The 22,473-nt window shown below is 41.6% G+C and overlaps 1 protein-coding gene across 1 annotated transcript; it reads right to left on the reverse strand.

Moving 5' to 3' along the window:
- Nucleotides 1-18,161: 18,161 nt before the first annotated feature.
- Nucleotides 18,162-22,070, reverse strand: tmem70 (transmembrane protein 70). The gene is made up of 3 exons (XM_084058312.1): nucleotides 21,792-22,070; nucleotides 19,863-19,986; nucleotides 18,162-18,715 (listed from the first exon to the last, which is right to left on the reverse strand). The coding sequence occupies exons 1-3, from the start codon at nucleotides 22,002-22,004 to the stop codon at nucleotides 18,270-18,272; spliced, it is 783 nt and encodes a 260-aa protein (XP_083914438.1). The 5' UTR covers nucleotides 22,005-22,070; the 3' UTR covers nucleotides 18,162-18,269.
- Nucleotides 22,071-22,473: the final 403 nt, after the last annotated feature.

The raw sequence follows: 22,473 nt of genomic DNA on the forward strand, positions 1-22,473 counted from the left end.
TTGCTTAAGTTGATCTTGCTCACAGTGGCGGGCGTACTGTTCCATTAGAGACTCACTAAGTCTGAAGTGTGAAAGTTGGCTCTGCCCTCTGGGATAGCTGCAGTTATCCTGCGACCAAAATAGTGCCGCGGGCCGACAGCTGTCCCGCTTGCTTGGAGACTGCTGCGTAGGACTGTGCACAGACATTTGGGGTTGGGAGGGTCACACAGACGCGTGCGCAAAAAGTGCACCTCAGATTATTTTAGACCGGGGACAGAGTGCGATTGTTCAAGTGGGGTTGGTCTTAGCTCTGTCTTCAAAGGGCATCCTGTCTTGTCTTGTCTTGATGTGAAGTTATGTGAACATGATACAGTAGCTCTGTGTTTCTAGGAATGTATTCAAGGAGAGCACTCTGTGTACTACAGGGTGAAGAAGGCCAACTGCCCTCTGGAAAGGGAATTCAAAATGTGTTGGGATGCTTTGGTCAAAACTGTTAGAAATTGGTGAAAGGAACCTGCAATGAAATATGGAGACGCGAGGATTCTACCCAACAGCAACAATATACAATTTTCAATGCCAGGCTCTTATACAGTAGTATTAGTCGCACACCATCCATAATTTAGCCAAACTTGATAAATCACCTCTGTGACAAGATATCGCACCTGTCTTGTGGTTTATCATTACCTGCCATTCTACCTGTACTTTAACTATTTCTGTCTTATCTAAAAAATATATAATAATTAGTTACATCCAGTAGTATTACTCTTGTATTTTTATTGTCACCGCCAGGCCGAAAGGCATGGCCGAGACTATGTTTTACACCCTGTCCGTCCGTCCGTCCGTCCGTGTGTCCGTCTGTGAACAGCTAATCTCCGGCACCGTTGGCTTGATCGCAGCTAAACTGTGCGCGCACACTCCCTGGATGCCAGAGCTGAACCTTTGCCCCAAATATTTCACATGCGCCTGTTATACCGCCACCAGGAGGCAGATTTTTGCAAAACATTTTTTTTTACAGTACAGTCTTTTGTCCAAACATCACGCAAATCGGTACACAGTATCTCTACAGTCATTAAACAAAACACGTCTGTCAGATTTTTTATATTCCATCCTGATTGACTAAAATTGGCCTCCAAAGTTTGCAGGAGTGCTCCGTTTTGAACAAAATGCCTCAAATCATGAACACAATGTGCGATTTCCGTGACATTTTGCACACACATTCCCACTAGACCGAGGAAGAAATGCCACTTGATTTTCAAATCAACCTCAAGGTAGCGCTGTAACAGGCCTATCTAAAGTTTGCAGGTTTTCAGAAAAAGGTGATTTATCCATTCTACAAAGGGAAATGAGGATTGAGCCCAAGCTCCAACTATTCTGGGTGAGGCCCAGGCCCCCAGCAAGCCTGCTGCCCCAGGCTCCACCACATATACTCAGGTTCCAGGCTCCACCAGGTCAGCAGCAGCCATGTACCACCAGGCTCCACCAGGCCAACAGCAGCCATGTACCACCAGGCTTCCCAGGCCATCAGCAGCTATCTAGCACCAGGCTTCACCAAGCCAGCAGCCATCTACCACCAGGCTTCACCAAGCCAGCAGCAGCCATCTAGCACCAGGCTTCACCAAGCCAGCAGCAGCCATCTAGCACCAGGCTTCACCAAGCCAGCAGCAGCCATCTACCACCAGGCTTCACCATGCCAGCAGCCATCTAGCACCAGGCTTCACCAAGCCAGCAGCCATCTACCAACAGGCTTCACCATGCCAGCAGCCATCTACCACCAGGCTTCACCAGGCCAGCAGCCATCTACCACTAGGCTTCACCAAGCCAGCAGCCATCTACCATCAGGCTTCACCAAGCCAGCAGCCATCTACCACCAGGCTTCACCATGCCAGCAGCCATCTACCATCAGGCTTCACCAAGCCAGCAGCCATCTACCACTAGGCTTCACCAAGCCAGCAGCCATCTACCAACAGGCTTCACCAAGCCAGCAGCCATCTACCACCAGGCTTCACCAAGCCAGCAGCCATCTACCACCAGGCTTCACCAAGCCAGCAGCCATCTACCATCAGGCTTCACCAAGCCAGCAGCCATCTACCACCAGGCTTCACCATGCCAGCAGCCATCTACCATCAGGCTTCACCAAGCCAGCAGCCATCTACCACCAGGCTTCACCAAGCCAGCAGGCATCTACCACCAGGCTTCACCAGGCCAGCAGCCATCTACCACTAGGCTTCACCAGGCCAGCAGCCATCTACCACCAGGCTTCACCAAGCCAGCAGCAGCCATCTACCATCAGGCACTACCAGGTTAGCAGCAGCCATCTGCTCCATGATGAGATAACATAGTGATAGAATGAGAATAATAATGCTGTATGTTTCGCTTTCCACTGCTATTGTTATCTGTGCTAAATCATTCAGTATCAGAGATGACATGCCAACTGTAGAGGGCGCTCTCTGTCTATTTACAGCTTAACTCAAATTAAATTAAACAGAGTTAACAGAATTGAACTGAGCTGAAACTAGCACAGGTCTCCGCCAGGCCAGGTTGTAGAAGTCAATCTTAGCCAATCAGGATGAAATATGAAAAATTGGACAGGTCCGTCTTGATGACATGACTGTAGATAATGAGATAATGTGTACCGATTTGCGATGTGATGTTTGGACAAAATCTGTAGGAGTAATATAAAAATATATGCAAAATTCGTCCTCCTGCTGGCGCTATAACAGACGATGTGAAAAATTTGGGCCAGAGGTTCTGCTCTGGCCTCCAGGGAGTGTGTGTGCACAGCTTCACGCCGGTCGGTCCAATGGTGCCGGAGAAATGTGGCCAAGACTATAATTTTGTAAACTGAAGTTTAAGTTAAAATGTGTTTTCAGAAAAAGGTGATTTATCCATTCTACAAAGGGTACCTTCCTCATACCAGGAATCGTACAGTATGTAGGTCTAAAACATCAAATCAAACCTCACCACTTTTGGTTCCTCTCCTCAAGCTCCTGACAGATTTGTTGAAACACTTGCTCTTGAAAATCTGCTCACCCCCTTCCATACCAATATGCTTCCCACTACTGCGTTGTGGCAGATTCTCCAGCACAAGATATGTTACTGTAATAGCAAACTAACATGCATCTCTCAGCCCTCATTCACACCTACCAAGTACACCTACAGTACTTGGTTGGCCATTGAAAAGCTCCAGCAGGTTCCATGGTAGGCAACCAGCACATTTCTGAACACAGTTTGGGATACTACAGTAACCCCCCAGCCACTCACAGTGTCATTCTGCCAGTCAGTCTGTCATGTCAAGAGAGGATTAGGGTAAACTTAGTCCACACTATACAGTTTGGGAGGTATTTCAGTGTGAGAATCGCCAAGGTCAAACAGGCGTTGGTTTCAGGCTACGGTCGGCATGTGAACGAGAGACAGTGTCAAACCTCAAACATCTCCTGATGCGCACACCCTCTCCTATTTCACAAGTCATCACTTCTTCAACCATCACTACTTCATACCATACGCATTTGCTTTTCATTTGCTTTTCACAGAGCAAAATGCGGCCAAGCTGGACTTATTTTTTATGGTCAGAGAAGTGTGTGCGGTCAGGGCATCCGGGTTCCTGCCCAAGACCGTGGAGACTGGGGTTCGAATACTCCACAGCGCCCGCAGCTCGGCCGGGCATTCTAAACAAACACATTGGGGGCGGGGGGGTCTCTGTTGCTGCACTAGTGACTCCTACAGGCTGGTCGAGGGTGCCTGTGAGAAGAACTAGGAAGGATGGTGTTTTCCTCTGCATTTGTTACGCCCTTCCAGTGAAACTGCTCACTGTCAACTGAAAAGAACCGGCTGGTGACTCCATGTGTATTGGAGGAGATCTGTGGTTGTCTACACCCTCTCAAGTCCAACTGTAGTGGACAGGGATGTGGGTGAAAATTGGGTACTGGTATAACGACTGAATTGGGACAAAACATTTAGGTATATGTATATTTTTTGTATAGTATATATATATAGGATATATAGGGTGGTCAGCAGAACAAAGTCCTCAGCAGGTGATGAATTTGTAGGCCATAAGATTTATTCCAATTGAATTAAAGGGGTACTTTGAAAAATAAGTTGGGGCACATTTATTTTGTGTATTTTTTTCACATTGACTAAAATGTACAGTCATTTATAATTTGGTTTAATACCAGTAGTTATTGAGAATAAATTAATGTATTATCTCTGATGTTGCAGTAGCTGGAGGACAGGTTTATGAAGTGCTGAATAATGTGAAATGATGACAACGCTTTATTGCGGGATACTGTTGAGAAACTATGTTAGAATGATTTTTTGGGGCACTGTTTGGGCATGTTAGCACTGACCAGATAGTGAGTCGACTATACTGTGCTGTAATTACAATGTCCATGATTCGATTTGGTCCGGAGACCTACAGTATATTGCTTGTCATGCCCTCTCTTTCCCCTCAGCTTCTAGAGTTCCAAAAAATAATCTAAATAAATAAATAAAAAACAATTGATTATGCTGTTACTGTAGGTCTAACGATGGACGTGTGGAACTCAGGCCTGTACATGCACCTTCACCAGCCTGGCTGTAGTAGTAGTGGCTGATGTGTAGTGGTGAATAGCTATTTTCTTTTTTCCCCCCAAAACCACGTAACCTGACTTGTAACACAGATTTGTTTAATTAGAATGCCAGCTAGATAACATAGAGATTGCAGAGTTCACGAGTTTGGTTAAAGTGGATTGCTTGGATTGTCAGCAAAGGTATTTTCACAATTGTTCAAAATAGAGGCACCAAACAAACCAAAAAAGCAAATAAAGACATGCCATGGACCTATAAGGATGTTGCTGGGCATGCATGATGCTGCAGTGCTCTTGAGTGCCTTTCTGTTCTATTTGTTTCCCATATTCCCCGACAAAAAACAGTGAAGCAGCTTTTATAAAGACAGCGGTTCTCAAACATTTTCAAGTCAAGGACCTCCAAATGTTTTTGGACACAATATTTTGTGCCAGGGACCCCATGCAACATTTGTGTTAAAAAAATATTCAAAATATCTAAATGTTTTTCTGATTTGCTTGAAAATAGCAGATCTCTGTGTCTTCCAGTCTTTCTTTCAATGCCCCCCTCCTCTCTCTTAGTTCTCCTCCCTCACATGTGTTTGTCTTTCTGAATGGCTCCCGCCTCTCCTTCTTCTCCAACAGGATCATACAGTAACACATACTGTACAGTACATGATGCACACACGACACCAACATGTGCACGCGCCAGCACAGATACTGGTAGACACATGCGCGCATGCACACACTCTATGTGTCATTAGATGAAGATGGATAGCTGTTCTGGGTCAGGACTCTGAGGTCAGTGCGACCCGGGGCACCTGCTGCCCTGCGTCACTGACGGCAACACTGCACCAGATAATTTACAGAGTGCCGAAAATAGCAGATCTACAAGCTCACTACCCAGTGCTTGTAGATCGTCTATTTTCAGCACGCGACTTCTGCATACTGTACACACGCACATGCACACACACACGCACGCACGCACGCAATCACGTACGCACGCACGCACAGAGGTGCACTCCAAATATAGTGTGGTGAATCATAGACTGTACACTGTATTACAGGGATCAAAATTAGAAGGCCAACAAAGGTTGACTCTATTCATTACATGTTGAATTCCACAGACTTTTCTTTAGAAGTGACACATGTCTAAAAACTGTGACTTTTCACCACTTGAAACTGAAACATCTTAATTAATCCACACACTGTTAACTAGCACACAATATTTAGTTTATATGTCATCAATGTTCAAAAGTATACCGGCTGTCCATTTAACCACATTGATCATTTTTGTTTACACAAAATTAACTTTATCTTGCTGGAATATGCTTACTGGTACATACAAGACACTCACTTTTCACTTGACTCAGTACAGTACTTGATAGCTAAATATGATGATATTAGATGCCAGCTAATGTTGATGCTATATACCAGTTAATGACATTTGTTGACATGAACATTTGGCAATACGGAAATACACTCTGTCTTGTAATCTAGTGGGCCAGACCAGCTGAACAAAGATCAGCATGGGGTAAAGAATGAGTAACACAACCCAATGCTTTGACAATTATGGTTTAAGTGCCTTTGAGCAAGCCCCCCCCCCACACACACACACACACACACACACACACACACACACACACACACACACACACACACACACACACACACACACACCCCCACACACACGTGTGAGAGAGTATATACAGTGTGAGAGTCTATATATACATAAATATAATATATATATATATTAGAGAGAGATAGATATAATGTGAGCATGTACATACAGTACGCTTCCTTTGCACGCATGCATCCCCGTCCGGTTGAGGATGAGTAGTAATCAGATCTACTGCTCATAGGTCGCTTAATGAATGACAACACTGAGCAGCTGAAGACGTCCATTCTCACATCCTTAATAATAACCCCTGCCTTATATATGGCTCTTTTCAAGCAGACGCCACACAGTGCTGTCCAAAAATACATTACACGACTATTCATCCTTCCATCCATCCCCATCCATCCATCCAGCCACCCATCCATCCATCTATCCATCCATTACCATGAGTCAGTCACCCAAAACAGCAACGGGGACCCCCATGGCACAGGTGTGTGTGTGTGTGTGTGTGTGTGTGTGTGTGTGTGTGTGTCACACACGTTGCTCCCTTGGCAGATCCCACCAATCTGGAAATAATGTCCACGTGTTGCACGCCAACCAGAGTACATGACAGAGGCAAGCTAAACCAATGTTTTGTTTTCAATGTATTTGTTTATTATCCAGGAGGGAATTCTCAGCAAAATGATCGAACCAAGTGGACTCTCCAATTTGTACCAAACTTGACACAAACACTGTTCAGGGGTCTGACATGAGAATAGACGCATACAAAATATAGAAAATAAATAAATAAATTGCACTCATATGGGACACAACAGCAGTGTTACAGTAGTGTCTAACACTTCAAATTACCATAGCTCGGTGACCATTGCTCTGATGATCAGTGATAACTTGATAGTCCTCTTCATAGGCTCTGATAGGACTAGATTTTCAGGCCATGCAGCAGCCTGAAAAGCTAGTAGCTTAAATTGGGGAAACAGACGTTCTCTAGTTGTATGTTCTTTAATTGTATTTACTACATACTGTTGAAGATAAACAACGATTTAGCTGGCAGCGGATCCACAGCTAAATGATTGATAGTTAATCATAGTTAAAGGTAGGTGCAATCCAGACTGAGGCACTCGTTCAGGGTTTTTTTGGGGGGGGGGTTTGCACTTGAGAAGCGAATGTGAACGAGCGCCTTGTCTGGATTCCAGGCTAATTTAAAGGTGCTGTAAGTGATATCGTTTGGTTAAACCAAAGTGTCTTTGTTAAAAAGTTAAAGCTCTGTATTTTCACATCATTGATTATAGAGTGTTTGTTCAGTAACATGGGGTCTCTCCAGCTCTTTAGTAAACACTAAACAGGAAATACATTTTCAGGTGGTACACCAATTTCATTCAATTGCTTCAATATTATAGTGTTCCAGATTCATTTATTTGTTTGTTACATCACTTCCAATTTCACTACAACATGGAATTACCAGTTGAAGATGTAACATGAAGGACACCAACCAGACCACACGCACAAGCTGGAAAGGACTTCAGTTTATTCCATAAGCATAAAGCATTTTAAAACATCAGGCCAGCGCCAACAGCATATGTGTGTATATAATTTACCACTGAGTGTACAAATGTAATCAAATGGACCTGTACTGTACCTGGACAGTGTAGACCATGCTAATCTAGTAGTTATTAAAACACATAGTTCATAATAGTCTCAATTCAATAATTCAAAAGAATGTAGCAAGGGAGAGCAGTGTGTCACCATAAGTGACATATATGCAAACACGGTAACAATACTATTTACTTGCCAAGAAATATGTGTGGGTGAAAGTTTTATCATATTACAAAAGCAGTGTACTGTAGATGCCCCTCTCACAGACAAGCTTCTCACTCATACTTAAAAGAATGCTTGTACACCGACCACTTGAATCATATATTGAGAGGCCTCTTTTTTCGTATCAATCTTTACCAAATTAGGTACACATGCTCTTGGGAGTCACGTGACACTGGCCACAGAGAGACAGAGAGGGAGAGAGACACAGTTTGATGTTACTGCATCAGTGCAAGTATTATTACAACAACATTTTTACATACAATAATATAATTTCTGCCATCTAACAACAAATAGTTGCTTTTATTCCACCACTATGTAGCTCTTTATTCAAACAATGCTTCTATCATAGGCTGATAGCTTTGCGCTCCAATATTACAACACCTACTTGTAATGCGCGGGTCGACAAACAACCCACGGGTCCTACAGGTTGACCTACGTCAAGTTGGGTATATGGTCAACCCCCTAATCGCATAACTTACTGTAACACCCGTATACGTAAACTAAAAACCTGTTACTAAGATATATACACCCATGCCTAGAACAGTTAATGCAATGCCAAACATCATCCCAAAATGTCACATTCTGCCTCTTACACAGTAGTACTGGGTAGCCCACCTGGCCTGGAGGAGATATGCGCTCCATGGTGTGCTGCTTTGTTGTTATCTATGTACCTAGTACAGTACCTTGTACAGGTTTAACACAGGGCAGTTTGTCCTTCTTTTGGTAGAGGTGCAACAGTGGCTGGACTAACCCAGTGATCTCAGCAATGAACATATATATATGCGTAACAAAATCCATTTCGTCTGATAACAAGCGGCCTTGACTGGCAAAAATTACTGTGGCAATGCAGTACATAAAATAAGTTCCCAAAAATGTCACCATGATCACGCCGATGATGGTGAACGCTCTCCTCTTCATGCTGTTGTCCTTCTCGATCCCCGTCTCCCCTGGCACAGGCTGTTTCAGAGCCCTGAGAACGGCAAGGCTGCAGAACAGCATCACTGAGATGAAAAATAGGCACTCAGCCAAATGAACATATACATATATCTCGTTATCATCACCCAACAGCATGTATAACAGCGAAGCTCCAATGATGACCAACCAGGCCAACACAGAGCAAGCCACCCTGTACCTGAGGGGTTTGTACTTGAGGAATTTTACTGGGTGCACCACTGCCATAAATCGCTCTACACAGATACAGCTCTGGAAGATGGGTCGGCCAGTGTACAGAAAGCCATCGAGCAAGCAGTACAAGGGGCACCTGTTTAATTCTTTGATCCAAAGCAGAAGAAAACTCAAGCTGAAGAGGATCTCGCATACACTCAGATTGAGTGCGAAGAACTCTGAGGCCATTGTGCCAGCCGCTCCGGTAAACACCAGCCACAGAATGCAGCCATTGAAGGGGACTGCCAGGACCAGGTTGACTGTTGTGCTGGCGATGTGTAAGATGGTCAAGCTTCTGTTATAGTGGGAATACTCATGTGACACGTTCATTTTCCTGGAAGCTTTGAACTGAGTCCACTCTCTAGTTTCACAATTGTCTTTTGGGTGAGATGGAGAAATGAACAGACAGAGGTGAGTAGGCCTAAATGACAGAGAGTCAGAGACAAAGACAGAGAAAAAACAGAGAAATCAAAACTCCACTACACCATAATACTGAATTAAAACACCATTACACACACTAGGGCTGGGCGATATGGGCAAAATCTAATATCACAGTATTTTTCAACAAATACCTCAACATTGTTATTGTGACAATAATATTGTATTGTGACGAATCAGAATCTGTTTTATTTGTCAGATCACAGTTTTACAAGTGTAAGCAGTTCTTGTGCGCGCTCCATCGTTTTGAAGTATTCCATGAGAAGAGAGAGGATAGAGGAAAAGTGTGAGCAAAGGGAAAGAGGTGGAAAACAGGTTGAAATAATAATATACATCTTATTTTTCATTTTGGAAATATTTTCAAAAATTGTGATAATAAAATATCTACAAGCTCACAATGCATCGCGATTCTTAAGTGATTAAAACCAGGAAAAGACAACACTTATGCTATATCATGATGATACGATATCCAAAATCCCAAACAATATCTAGTCACAATATTTATATAATATCAATATATTGCCCAGCCCTAACTCACACATAATGTTAGATAAAACTCAGACCTTGACCTGTGAAGTCCTCTTGTCTGTGTGATCTGCTGTCCACACATGCAATGTACTGTACCACCTTTTGAAGGCTGGAGATGCAAATAGTTCTCATATTCTGACAGGGAATCACAGGACACACAATTTGAGAACTCTGTGGTGTTAAGAAAATATTGCTATCAGTTTATACGGTCATGAAGCAGACAGTCGCTCTCAGGGCCGGACTGGGACCAAAATTCAGCACTGGCATTTTGGTCCGAACCGGCCCACCACCCCCCGGGCCGTTTTGTCAATGGGGGGGGGGAGCGTTTCACTGTTTCAGCCCAGCCCTGCACATGAACTCTGCAGCCGCACTGAGGCCCCTGCTGGAAAGCATCCCAGCCCAAACATTAACGAAACTAATAATTGGGCCGCGCGACCCGGAAATTACCGTAATGAACCTTATACGGGAGCAAAAATATATATATTTTTTGGCCCAGCGGCCCACCGGGCATTTGCCCGGTACGCCAAATGGCCAGTCCGCCCCTGGTCGCTCTATGATGAGCTGTTATTAGAAATAAGAGTGAATTGTAATTGGAGAAAAACTGAGATTGAATTGAAACTGAATGTGTGTAGATGCAAAGCAAAATAATTAGAAATAGAAAGAGATCATATATACTGTGTGTGTGTGTGTGTGTGTGTGTGTGTGTGTGTGTGTGTGTGTGTGTGTGTGTGTGTGTGTGTGTGTGTGTGTGTGTGTGTGTGTGTGTGTGTGTGTGTGTGTGTGGATCTTTATCTGTCAGTCCTTGTCCCCTTTATGCCCACATATGGAGATCTCTGTATCTGTCAGTCCTTGTCCCTTTGATGTAAGTATTATGTATGCCCATAGACAGGTTTCCTGTTAGTAAACATGAGAGGATATGACCGCGCAGAGGAGGGGGAAGCCTATAGAGGGCGCCATTACCCGCAGCAGCTCTGGTCAAATGTCCATTCATAAAAGAAATTATCTTCACCGGGTTTAATGAAAGTAGATTAAATTATGCAGTTTGTAATACCTTGTTTACTCAATAAAAATGATTTGTCGGAAGTTGGATCTGTTTGTATATAATAGCAGCATTATGCCTATTATGCCTATAATAGCAGAATTATGGCTATCTAACTCCCGAACATAACAACAGAGTGAACGGCGCAACAATTCGTTTCCCCCGAGCATGCGCAGATTGCGCATTCTGCTCTGTGATGACGTCGCGCGGAAATCCGTCTATATATGGGCACTCCCCTTTTTTGCCCATATATGGAGCTGAGGGATTGTTTGTGCCTGATGCCATGACGACACATTAAATGCAGCTATGCCCAAATATGGAGTGTGTTGTCTAACTAAATAGTATTTAGTTAGACAACACACTCCATATTTGGGCGATATATGTATATGTTCCATTGACTTGCCAAGTGCGTGCCAAAAATCCTGAATAGGGCGTCAGCAAGTGTCATTTGGTAGCGGCGGACATCTTTGTGGGGTATAAACAGGTTGACTTAACATTGACCCCCACAAGTATGTCTGCAGTTACTATGCCACGCCCCCCGTGGTGACGAGACGTTGGCACGCACTATAGACGGATTTCCGCGCGACGTCATCACAGAGCAGAATGCGCAATCTGCGCATGCTCGGGGAAAACGAATTGTTGCGCCGTTCACTCTGTTGTTATGTTCGGGAGTTAGATAGCCATAATTCTGCTATTATAGGCATAATAGGCATAATGCTGCTAATATATACAAACAGATCCAACTTCCGACAAATCATTTTTATTGAGTAAACAAGGTATTACAAACTGCATAATTTAATCTACTTTCATTAAACCCGGTGAAGATCATTTATTTTATGAATGGACATTTGACCAGAGCTGCTGCGGGTAATGGCGCCCTCTATAGGCTACCCCCGGATCTGCACGGTCATATCCTCTCATGTTTACTAACAGGAAACCTGTCTATAGTGTGATGGCTTATTTTGTCTTATACAATTATTTGTTCTTATACAATTCAAACAAAGTCTTTCTCTTAGTTGTTATTTATCAATCTCAAGTGTGCTTGCTTAAAGGGTAAGACCACTTTGGTAGAGGTTTGGGTTGTGTAGTTACCTTGCCATGATGTAACTCCAAAGGTGGGCAAGAAATCAAAAATAATTGCTCCATTGATTAGAAATTGATAATTCAAAATATGCTCCTCATTGACTTACATTGTATGGTAAAACAGCTCTTAAAGTCACTCTTTTAGCACATAAACGAATACAAACAAAGTTGATTCAGACAATATAGAACATCACCAAACCCAGTACTGTTTTTTTTTTAAATAAAAATGTCAACTTCCTGTTGATTTTGCCATTTTTAATAAGTAGAAAACCTGGACTGGATCGGCAGATCCGGATCCAGATCTTCAAATAGTAAAATCAACAGGAAGTTGACATTTTTATAAAAAAAAAAAACAGTACTGGGTTTGGTGATGTTCTATATTGTCTGAATCAGCTACATTTGGGTTCATTTATGTGCTAAAAGAGTGACTTTGAGAGCTGTTTTACCGTACAATGTAAGTCAATGAGGAGCATATTTTGAATTATCAATTTCTAATCAATGGAGCAATTATTTTTGATTTCTTGCCCACCTTTGGAGTTACATCATGGCAAGGTAACTACACAACCCAAACCTCTACCAAAGTGGTCTTACCCTTTAACATGGGGTAATAACATCCAAAAGGGCAATATAGTCTTCAAACCAAAACTAATGCAAAAAAGAGACACAAAACAAGTTGTTCTTGTCAGTGAATGCAGATTATTGGTATACACTCTCTAAGCAGGCTTCAGGCAGCAAGGCTCTTTAAAATCCTCTGTTTTCCCCGCTCCTCCCCCCACACCTGCTGTAAACAGACAAACAGGTGTTTGTTTGACAGCTCCTAATATTTGGAGGAAAAATAGTGAAATCAACAACACATAATATTACACCATGGAAGTAGAGTAGAGTCATCACAAAACTGCTGAGTCACATGTGTCACAGTTGAAAGAGAAGTTAATTAACTTTCATGACAACCTGTCCTGCATTGGTCGTTTTCTTTCCAACTGTGTTTATTCTCCAGGTGAGTTATACCTACAGTTAGCTGCTTAGCATTAGCATTTACATGCAATAGAGGGGTGCATTTCGCCTTTCCGACATGTCGCCTTTCCGACGTTAACGAACCCTATACCTAACCCTAACCGCACGCGGAAGCCACTAGTTAGAGTGCCGAGATGTTGGAATGGAAGGAGCACCCCACAATGGAGCTGAGTGTAAAGTTAACTTTTATTGTTTTACTTGGTAAAACAAAAACTAGTCAGGATAAAGCACTGTTGTGCGCTGTAAAGTGAATGTGTTTGAGCTGTGTTTGATTGTAATGCTGGCAACATACAGGCATAGTAGCCTAAAAGCAATGTATTTATTTGAGTTGTGGTTAAATCTGTACAGGTTTTCTACCGTTATGGCAGTAATTATTACACAATTTACAGTAATAAAAATACAACATTAAAACAATATATATATATATATATATATATATATATATATATATATATATATATATATATATATGATAAATCTAAAGGGTGTGCTGTATATCCCCCTGCACAATGTAGAGTTTGTTGAGCGTCTATATCTATATTTGGTTTAGAAGTAATTGAAAATACAAATTACAAATGAAGTTGAGTAGGCCTACAAGTAGCTGTGGTTGAATATCTGTCAACTATCCAATATAAAACATAACTTTACCGCAGTCCCATTGACTGGATGTCAATGAATCGTGCTCAGTGATTGTATGTATACTGTGTTGTGGCTGATGTTGAAGGTAGTGAGTTGTTGTGACAGGTTACATTATACAACTAAGTATGTGACATTTGTTTGTTTCTGTCTTTCTTACTCACTAAGTAAGTAAGTAAGTAAGTAAGTAAGTAAGTAAGTTTACTTATGGTGTCCCTCCCAACCTACTCCGGTTTGACATCCTGACAGGTGTGTTGCAGGGGGACACCCTCGCTTGCATGGAGGCGCTCTGAATGACATGGCCAGTGTGGGGAAGTCCAACATATCAAGCTCAGCTTCTTCTCAGCTCTGTAGAGTCCATTCTCCTATACAGCAGTGAAAGCTGGACCCTGAAGCCTGCTCTCCAGAAGTCCCTGGCCACTGTGCTGCAGTGGCCAGGGACAGCTGGTTCGGTCACTGCCATTGACACCGGGAGCTCCCAGCAGGGGAGGAAAGTACTGCCGAGCTAGCCAGATGTATGGAGGATCAAGATGACTGGAGACACCGCTGGAGGGCTCATCCAAGGTTGATATAGAGATAGGCTCTATCTCTCTATCCATGGCGTCCAAAGTTTGACCCTGGCCATCACTTACACAACTGATGAAGTCAAGAAAAAGATGGCTCAAGGTAAGAACTTTTTTTTCTTTCTTCTTCTTCCTTGTTGCTGCTGCTTGTGTTGTATGTTGTGTGTAATGTGATTCAAGCTGGTGTACTATTGGTGTCATTTTAGGACCCAATGACTGGGTGGTAATAATGATACATGTTCAATGACTGTTTCTGGCTCTGGAATGCTGATGTGAATCTACAGTTTGTGTGTTGTGATTGTGTCTGCCGTTGAAGGTAGTGAGTTGTAACAGGGAACACTTTATGTGTATGTCTTGGTCACTTCAGTTATCCTGTGAGAGCTATTTCCTTTTAAGTTCAAGCTAGAGGTTTTGGGCTTTGACAGCCATCAATTCCAATTCCAATGTCCATTTGGAATTGAAGACTGATGTGGATCTACAGTATGTGTGTTGTGTTTGTGTTGTGTTGTGTTGTGTTGCGTTGCGTTGCGTTATGGCTGGCACATTAGTATAATCACATTACTAATGTGATTCAAGCTGTAGCTCTATTTTCAGTCATTGACTGTTTCAGGCTCTGGGATTGAAGGCTGATGTGAAACTACAAGTGAGTTGTAACAGGTTACAGTATAAGTGTATGTAGCTAGCTATTGGTCACTTCAATTGGCCAATGTGAGTTTTCTATTTGGTTTAAAGTTCAAGCTAGAGGTTTTAGGCTCTGACATAACAAAACCATCAATTCCAAATGAAGACTGATGTGGATCTACATGTGTGTTGTGGCTGCTATTGAAGGTTGTGAGTTGTGACAGGGTGGATAGATTGGTTCATATGATTGGCTTGGCAACACCTCTGCTGGCCTTTTCCTAAGAACTGTTGTACCATGGCACTCTATATCAGTATTACTTAAAGGAAAATAATAAATTATATATATGGACATACTTTCTTTGCAGATAATCCAGCTGAAAGGACAGCACAATGCACATGGGCTATAACCAGACAAAAACCTTTTGAGTTTTCATTGACTAAAACTAGAAGGATCAAGGATAGAATGTGACTAAAACTAATAAGCATTTTCGTTCAAAAGACACACATCCCACATCCAAAAGCCACAGAAATGAGTAGTTAATACAACAGAGGTAAAGCAGCAAATTAATTATTTAGCTTATTGACTTCCAAAATGGTTCACTATTTATTAGGCGGGTGAAAACATGGAAGAATTCCAATTTCAGCCATGTGCAGACCTTTGGGAGTATTAGGCCAGCTGAGTCAAACAAAAACAAACAAACAAACACACATAATCAGTTAAACAAATGGAAAAGTACGTACCAGTATGTAAGTGAACACTGAAATGCAAAAATGTGTGTAAATGATTTATGTCCCTGTCAACTGATGTTGATGCAGGGTGTCAACTTTATTCAAAGTAATAAAGATTGATGATGCTTCAACCTGGAAAATGGGTCTGAATGTTCTAAATCGATGAGAACATAAACTTTATTCAAGAGATTTTCATGACGTTTTCATGTAACCACATATATGTTACTCTTCTTTTTGAATAAGTCAGGGTTAATGTTATGCATTAAAATGTTGAAGTGGGTTAACTTGAAACTGTGTGTATGCATTTGAGAGAGAGAATGTGTGCATGCGGGCGTGCGTGCATGCATGCATGTGTGTTACTGTTGACACAAGCTCCAGACAGACAGACAGACTAATCATCATCGTAAACATATACAACCCCTGGGTGGGGCGGAATTAGCATTTCCTAAAGTTTGTGTTTTGTTTCTGGTCTGATTGTCCAGGGGAAGAAGCTATGTAGTAATCTGCTGCCACTGCAGTTCTCTAGCTATGAAGCCACTTTATTGGTAACATCTATGATAATCTGTGGTTTAGCTAGAATCTTTGATAAACCTGCTGGCACAATATCCATCATATATTATGTCTTGGATGGAGGGAAGCTCACATTCACTGTTCCACTCAGCTGTCTGCATGACCCTCTGCATAGGTTTAGAGGTCAGTACAGTTCTCATACCATGTAGGCAGTGATCAGGTCAGGATGCCGTATGGGCTGCTTGTCCATTCGGCTCCCATTTATTTCGATGCATTCCTTCGAACCTTGGGCTCCAGCTTGCTTCCCTGTGTGAGGAATCTGTCAGCTGCATAGCCCCGGTTTAATAGGACTGGTGGCTGGTGCAGTATAGGCTTTATGGATGCGTCTCTCACCTGTATCTTGGCCTGAATGGCTGTGAGCCCTAAAAAGCCCGTCATTTGTCTATTTCTCTTCTGTCTTTCAGTGAGACAGAGCACAAGATGTGGTAGCAAAAGAAGCTTGAACTGGATTTATTGTAGTTGTTTTATAGAAGCATGGAATCATGTAGAGAACTGGGTGTAACCCCAGACCTGGGTCTGCAACTTACTTTCTTATGGTAAACTATTTCTAAAAACTTGGGAGGCCAATTTTCCAACATTTTGCTATTAGCTAAAAGGTTGTGTAATCTGTTAACTTTGTAGGCTAGTTGATTGCTTGATGGTTTATATGTTTGAAGGAAAACTGACATTCATACTCCAAGATTATGCGCACTGGTATTTTACTCTTTATTAAGTAATGAGATAACTTTCAAAACATCTTCTATGGGTTTTGGAAATGAAGCAATCTAAAAGCATCAGTTTTTGATTTCTGAGTATGACTGTTACAGATGATGAGTCCAAATTTCATATTTATCTATTTATTCGTTTTTTGTTATTCAGCTAAATCCTCACTGTAGTGCTATAGTCTGTCTACGGTGAGTGCAGTGCTAAGTACAAGAGCAGTGGTTCCCAAACCTTTTACCTCGACACCCAAAAGAGAAATGTCTCCCCGGGACCCAAACTAGTGAAAATAGCTTGTAGATCTGCTATTTTCACGACTTCTTCAAAGTTTTATTTTTATAGAACCTTTTTTTTGGGTAAACATTCTTTTTTAATGTATGAAAAATGTTGACCTATTTTTGGGAATCTTTGAAAATCTAAGAATTAATTTGAAGGAAAGTAGGAAACAAAATAAAAGGAATATTTACTTGCGATCCATAAAAATGGGTCCCGAACCCACTGTTTGAGAACCACTGCACTAGAGGAAAACAAACCATCATGGCTGGCTGGAGGGAATTAAAGGCTCGACTTTTTGACTAGTAAAAAAGTATCACTAGGTCTAGGTAGAATGAGAAATGAGCAATGCAAATACAATTAAAATGTCATTGACATCTGTAGTTAAGTACAGTACTCTAATTGGTTAATTTTGGGAGTATTTTCTGATTTACAGTAGGCTATGCTGTGTAATTGTGGGAAACAGTAAATTACAGAGCAGACCAGAGGTCATGCCACCCCCTGGTGGGCAACTATAAAATGAACGATTTTGTAAAGAAATTACAAAATCGTAGCAACATTGTTAGAACTTCAAAATGAACTGTTTCAGAGTGACTTGATATTCTAGTTACCAGAAACTACCGGTAGTAACTGCCACTTGTATAAAACATTACAGTAGAAACACTGTACATAAATAAATTGTTTTGTTCATGCAGTATGCCAACCAATTGCAGCTTTGGCTCAGTATTCATATACTGTCTACAAAATTTAAAATTTGACCTTCGGTGGCACCCTGCAGGTCATGTAAGAACGTGCATCATATTCTCTCAGATCAAATGTTTGTTTTTCTTTACTGAGGAACAATATTGAATAGTGGAAAAACAATATTTAAGTGAATTAGCATAAAACCTTTTGAAAAACAAACGTAATCTTTGGAAGTCCACATTTATTTTATTACAACTAATCAACTACACAGTTTTCATTCAACTTTTATCGGGCTTATCCAAGTCATCCACATCGAAGCTGAACGGCTGATCATAGCCCATGAGGTGGTTGTAGTCTCGGGGGAGGAGGAAAAGGTCCGGGTTGACTAGGAGTCCCATCTTCTCGGCATAAAACGATGTGAACATCCCGGTGACGGTTGGCACCTTCACCTGCTTCTGGTGGAACACCGTCTTCTTCTCTAAGAGGAAGACGTTATAGGTGACTGCTGTGTAGGTGTCGGTTTCGGCGTCGTGGTAGAGTCGGACCACGTAGCCCTTGGTGATGACGTGGAGAAGGACGGGCGTGATGAAGGTGAAGAGGCCGACAACACCACAAAAGAACGCCTGCATGGCCAGGCTCTGGTGGGCCAGGTTTGTGTTTATTAAGATGTGAGGCATCAGACACAGGCTGACCAGGCTGCTGCCATAGCTGAACATCTTCACCCCTGACAGGTAGAGAAAAAAGATGAATGGAATAAAATAGAGGTGGAGGTGGGAATGGGGAAACTCATTGTACATTGTAGTATTACATGTTGCACTGGCATTGCTAGGTACTGTAAGTACTGTATACACTGACCCTGGTTTAAACATATTCAACCTGGCATCCCCATCTTGGTTATGTCATTATAGGTAATATTTTTAAAAAAAAGTTTCAAACTTTTCAGTTTCAGCGAAAATAGCAGATCTAAAGCTGACAACAGGTCACAACACATTGACAGATTGTAGATTGGCTATTTTGCCACATGACAAAATAAATTATGAAATGGTGGTTAAATCAAATCAAAACGCAAAGGACAACAGAGAGAGAGGACATTTTTAGATAGATGCATGATGTTAGGTTGTCCACAGATGCCACATTTGTCATTTAGATAGCATGCTGTTTAGACAGATGCTTGGTCTGATGTTTACTCGGTATCCTAGTCACTTTGTAGCACATGATTGTTTTCTTTGCCTTCTAATTACTTTATAATTTACCCTGTCGTTTGTTGACTAGCGTTCATGCCATTTACTCTGATGTAAGTTACTCTGGATAAGAGCATGCCTAAATTGTAATTGAAATTGTAACAGGCAGGTGAAGCTGAGGTTGTATCAAAATGCACCCCTACCAACGGAATGAGTTGGACTTTAGAAGTAGTAGGGTGGTTGGTGAGCATTTTGAGCAAGTATAGAGGACAGCTGATGGTCATGTAACAGACAGGAAAATATGTATAAAGGAGTGTGATATTTCTTCCTGCATGTGACAGGTTAGGTGTGCTGCATACAGGTAGTTCTGCCTTGGGGTAATGGAGGAACAGAATATGAATATCTGTACTCCCTGAACTTCATCATACACACACAAATAAAAGAGAACTGAGCAAAATTTGTATTTTACAATAGCACACAAATGCCATAATCTGAAGCTATTTTAGCATCTGCCATGATGCTGAATTCCAGTATAGATTGTGTAGATTGATAGGATTTGTCTACGTTTCAAATGAAAAGCAAAGTAATTCCATTTAACAAATGACCCAGAATTATCAATGGGTGTTTTTTCATATTAAACTGGATAGGGGCTCAGTGGGGAGATAATAATGTGGTTTCAAACAGACGTACCGCGTACAGCTCTGCCAAGGTTGCCTGTGTAGAGTATGCTTCCCTCATTGGAGCAGTGCGAGGAGGAAGTAGATAGACAGCGCACAGGGGACACACACACAGGCTGCACCAAGCTGGCCTCCACCTATACACACACAAATGACACAACATAACACAATCAGCATCAAAATAGGAGCAGGTCAATGTTTCCCAAACAATGGGAACCATTTTTGAGTCATGGAACCATTTTTATGCGTCAGTAGATATCCCCGTTCCCCCTGTTATTTAAAAATATGCAAACCTTAAAAAAAAAAATAGGGCTCAAGTTATTAATTCAATACATTTGCGCCCCAGCGAGACACCAAATGTATTGAGTCACCTAGGAAAGGCAAGTTTAGGCAAGGCACCTATGGACATTTCCAGAAGAATATGGGAATAATTGTGACCCCATGTTTCATTTATCTTAGAGCTTCTTAATTTGTTCCAAAAGCCTTGTTGTGTATGTAAACTAATGTGTTATTTTGCCTTACAGATGCTTCAATTCACCATAACTGCATTGAAGTTAATCTATTAGCAAAGTTGGCCTGATGTTACTTTAATTTAGGAACCAATATGAAGACAGTTCAAGCTTTGTCTCAGAGATGTTTACAGTAGTGTCATCCGATTTCTTGTTTATCCCGAAATGACTGGATAATGGATATCACAGCTTTTGTTGGGCCTTAAATGTATATATATTTTTGAATGTATTTGGCCCCTCATTTATACAATAAATGTAAATATAAAATCAAATATAAACATAAATACATGTTTAAAAAATTACCATTTCATTCATTGACCACCATACATTAGAGGGAACATCTATGATTTATCAGAAATCTTAACTGAATAACAAAAAGTTATTGTCCTTCTCTCATGCTTGGTAATTATGTAACACCATAGGTCCTTTACTGTATGAAAAACTACAGATTTGTAGGTTTAATGGAGGGGTTGACAACTTGACATTGTGCTGTGGTAATCCTATTCACAACGAATTCAAGTATTGTGAAGCTTCCCTATACAGTTTCAAAAATGGATGGGGTCAGTCTGAAATGATGCTGTTTCTTAACTGATGGTGAACAGTAGGAGATACGTTTTAAATTAAACATGAAATCATGCTACTACGCATAACAGCTTAACTAATGCCAGCTAAAGCTAAATTAAACCGTAAATTAAACCAGCAGCAGCTATAGTTCATGCTGGGTAGCCTATAAGCCTTGGATCAAGACTATCATATATGTATTTTATACATCTGAGACTTTTACTTTCGTATCTATCATAGTCTTGGGCTTTACCCCCGAATTGTCACTGGACATCGCGCGGAAAGCCCGTACTTCTCGTACATGTACAAATAAATCATATAAAGTTCTGACCCTGTAGCGCCACATGTTAACTCGACATTGGGAACCCGTGTGCACTGTATTAGCCCGTATTGTTCAATAGATATGTTTTAATCACGTCTGTGTCGGATTCTGTCGGCATTCGGTTCCCTGTATTCCTCAATGGGCGGCAGTGACGGGGCGCATCTGGCGAAAGCCGGTATTACACTCAATGTAAACCGGAAGTAAACGAGGGGGAAATGGCGTTCAGACACAGAAGGAATTAAAACACATATCTAATGAAAAATACGGACTAATACAGTGCACGAAGATCCCGAATGCCCAGTTAACATTTGGGGCAACCGGTTAAGCACCTTATAATTTGTATTTGTACATGTTCGGATAAATACGGGATTTACTGGTGAAAGTCCAAGACGCTCTGGGGGGTGCAGCCCAAGACTATCAGATATAAAAATCGATAAAATATATATATGATAGTCTTGATCCAAGTGGTGGCCTATACAGAATAAGAACACAGTCCTCTCATGAAAACCTTCAGGCAGCTAATTCAATAAGAGTAATAAAATCACAATGCCTTGTTGGTCACGTTGAGGATCGACCTTCTTCTGACAGCTGCAGCATGACAGAACAAGTGTCTCTGGTGTGTCTCTGACAGTCCTCTGCAACACGCAACAACATAGGATCTAACATTAGTATTATTTGCGGCTCTGATATTGACGACATGGCTAAAAAGCGTCTGAGAAACAGCTGGACGCAGTCCTCGTACAACTATGCTGAGCGCAAACATTATGGAGTGAACAACACGACCCTGACCAGTGCATCAGAGTTAGCAACTATAGCTAACATGATGGTAGGTAGCCAGTGTTGCCAGATTTTGCGAGGAATTTAAGCAACCAACCAGGTATATGAAAACAAGCCCAAAAGAAGCAGCCGATCTAAGCTCTGTGAGCTTGTAGAACCTGCTATTTTCCAACCAAAGGAAAAGAAAAAATCTAGTAATTTCGATTAAAAAAAACAAAAACATTTTAACAACATAAATCTTGTATGGGGGAGGGGGTCCCTGGCACAATATTTTTTCCAGATGGGGGACTTGGCATGAAAATGTTTGAGAACCACAGGTTTAAACAACATTAGTAAACAAGCCCAAATAAGCAACTACACTTCAGAAAAAAATAAACCGTTGTGCAAAGTAATATTTTCAAGCAACTTTACAGGGAAAATAATAAGCGGACATGGCAACACTGCTGAGAAATGAA

The sequence above is a fragment of the Gymnoscopelus microlampas genome (assembly GCF_963454915.1).
Source record: "Gymnoscopelus microlampas genome assembly, chromosome: 5".
Lineage (NCBI taxonomy): Eukaryota > Metazoa > Chordata > Actinopteri > Myctophiformes > Myctophidae > Gymnoscopelus > Gymnoscopelus microlampas.

What these genes read in the sequence shown, in the direction of transcription:
- tmem70 (XM_084058312.1), bottom strand. Translation starts at nt 22,004, where the DNA reads ATGTTTGCGCTCAGCATAGTTGTACGAGGACTGCGTCCAGCTGTTTCT. An exon ending in TCCTCAACGTGACCAACAAG is followed by an intron (nt 19,987 to 21,791) that starts GCATTGTGATTT and finishes GTGTGTGTATAG; the next exon opens with GTGGAGGCCAGCTTGGTGCA. An exon ending in CCTTGGCAGAGCTGTACGCG is followed by an intron (nt 18,716 to 19,862) that starts GTACGTCTGTTT and finishes TCTACCTGTCAG; the next exon opens with GGGTGAAGATGTTCAGCTAT.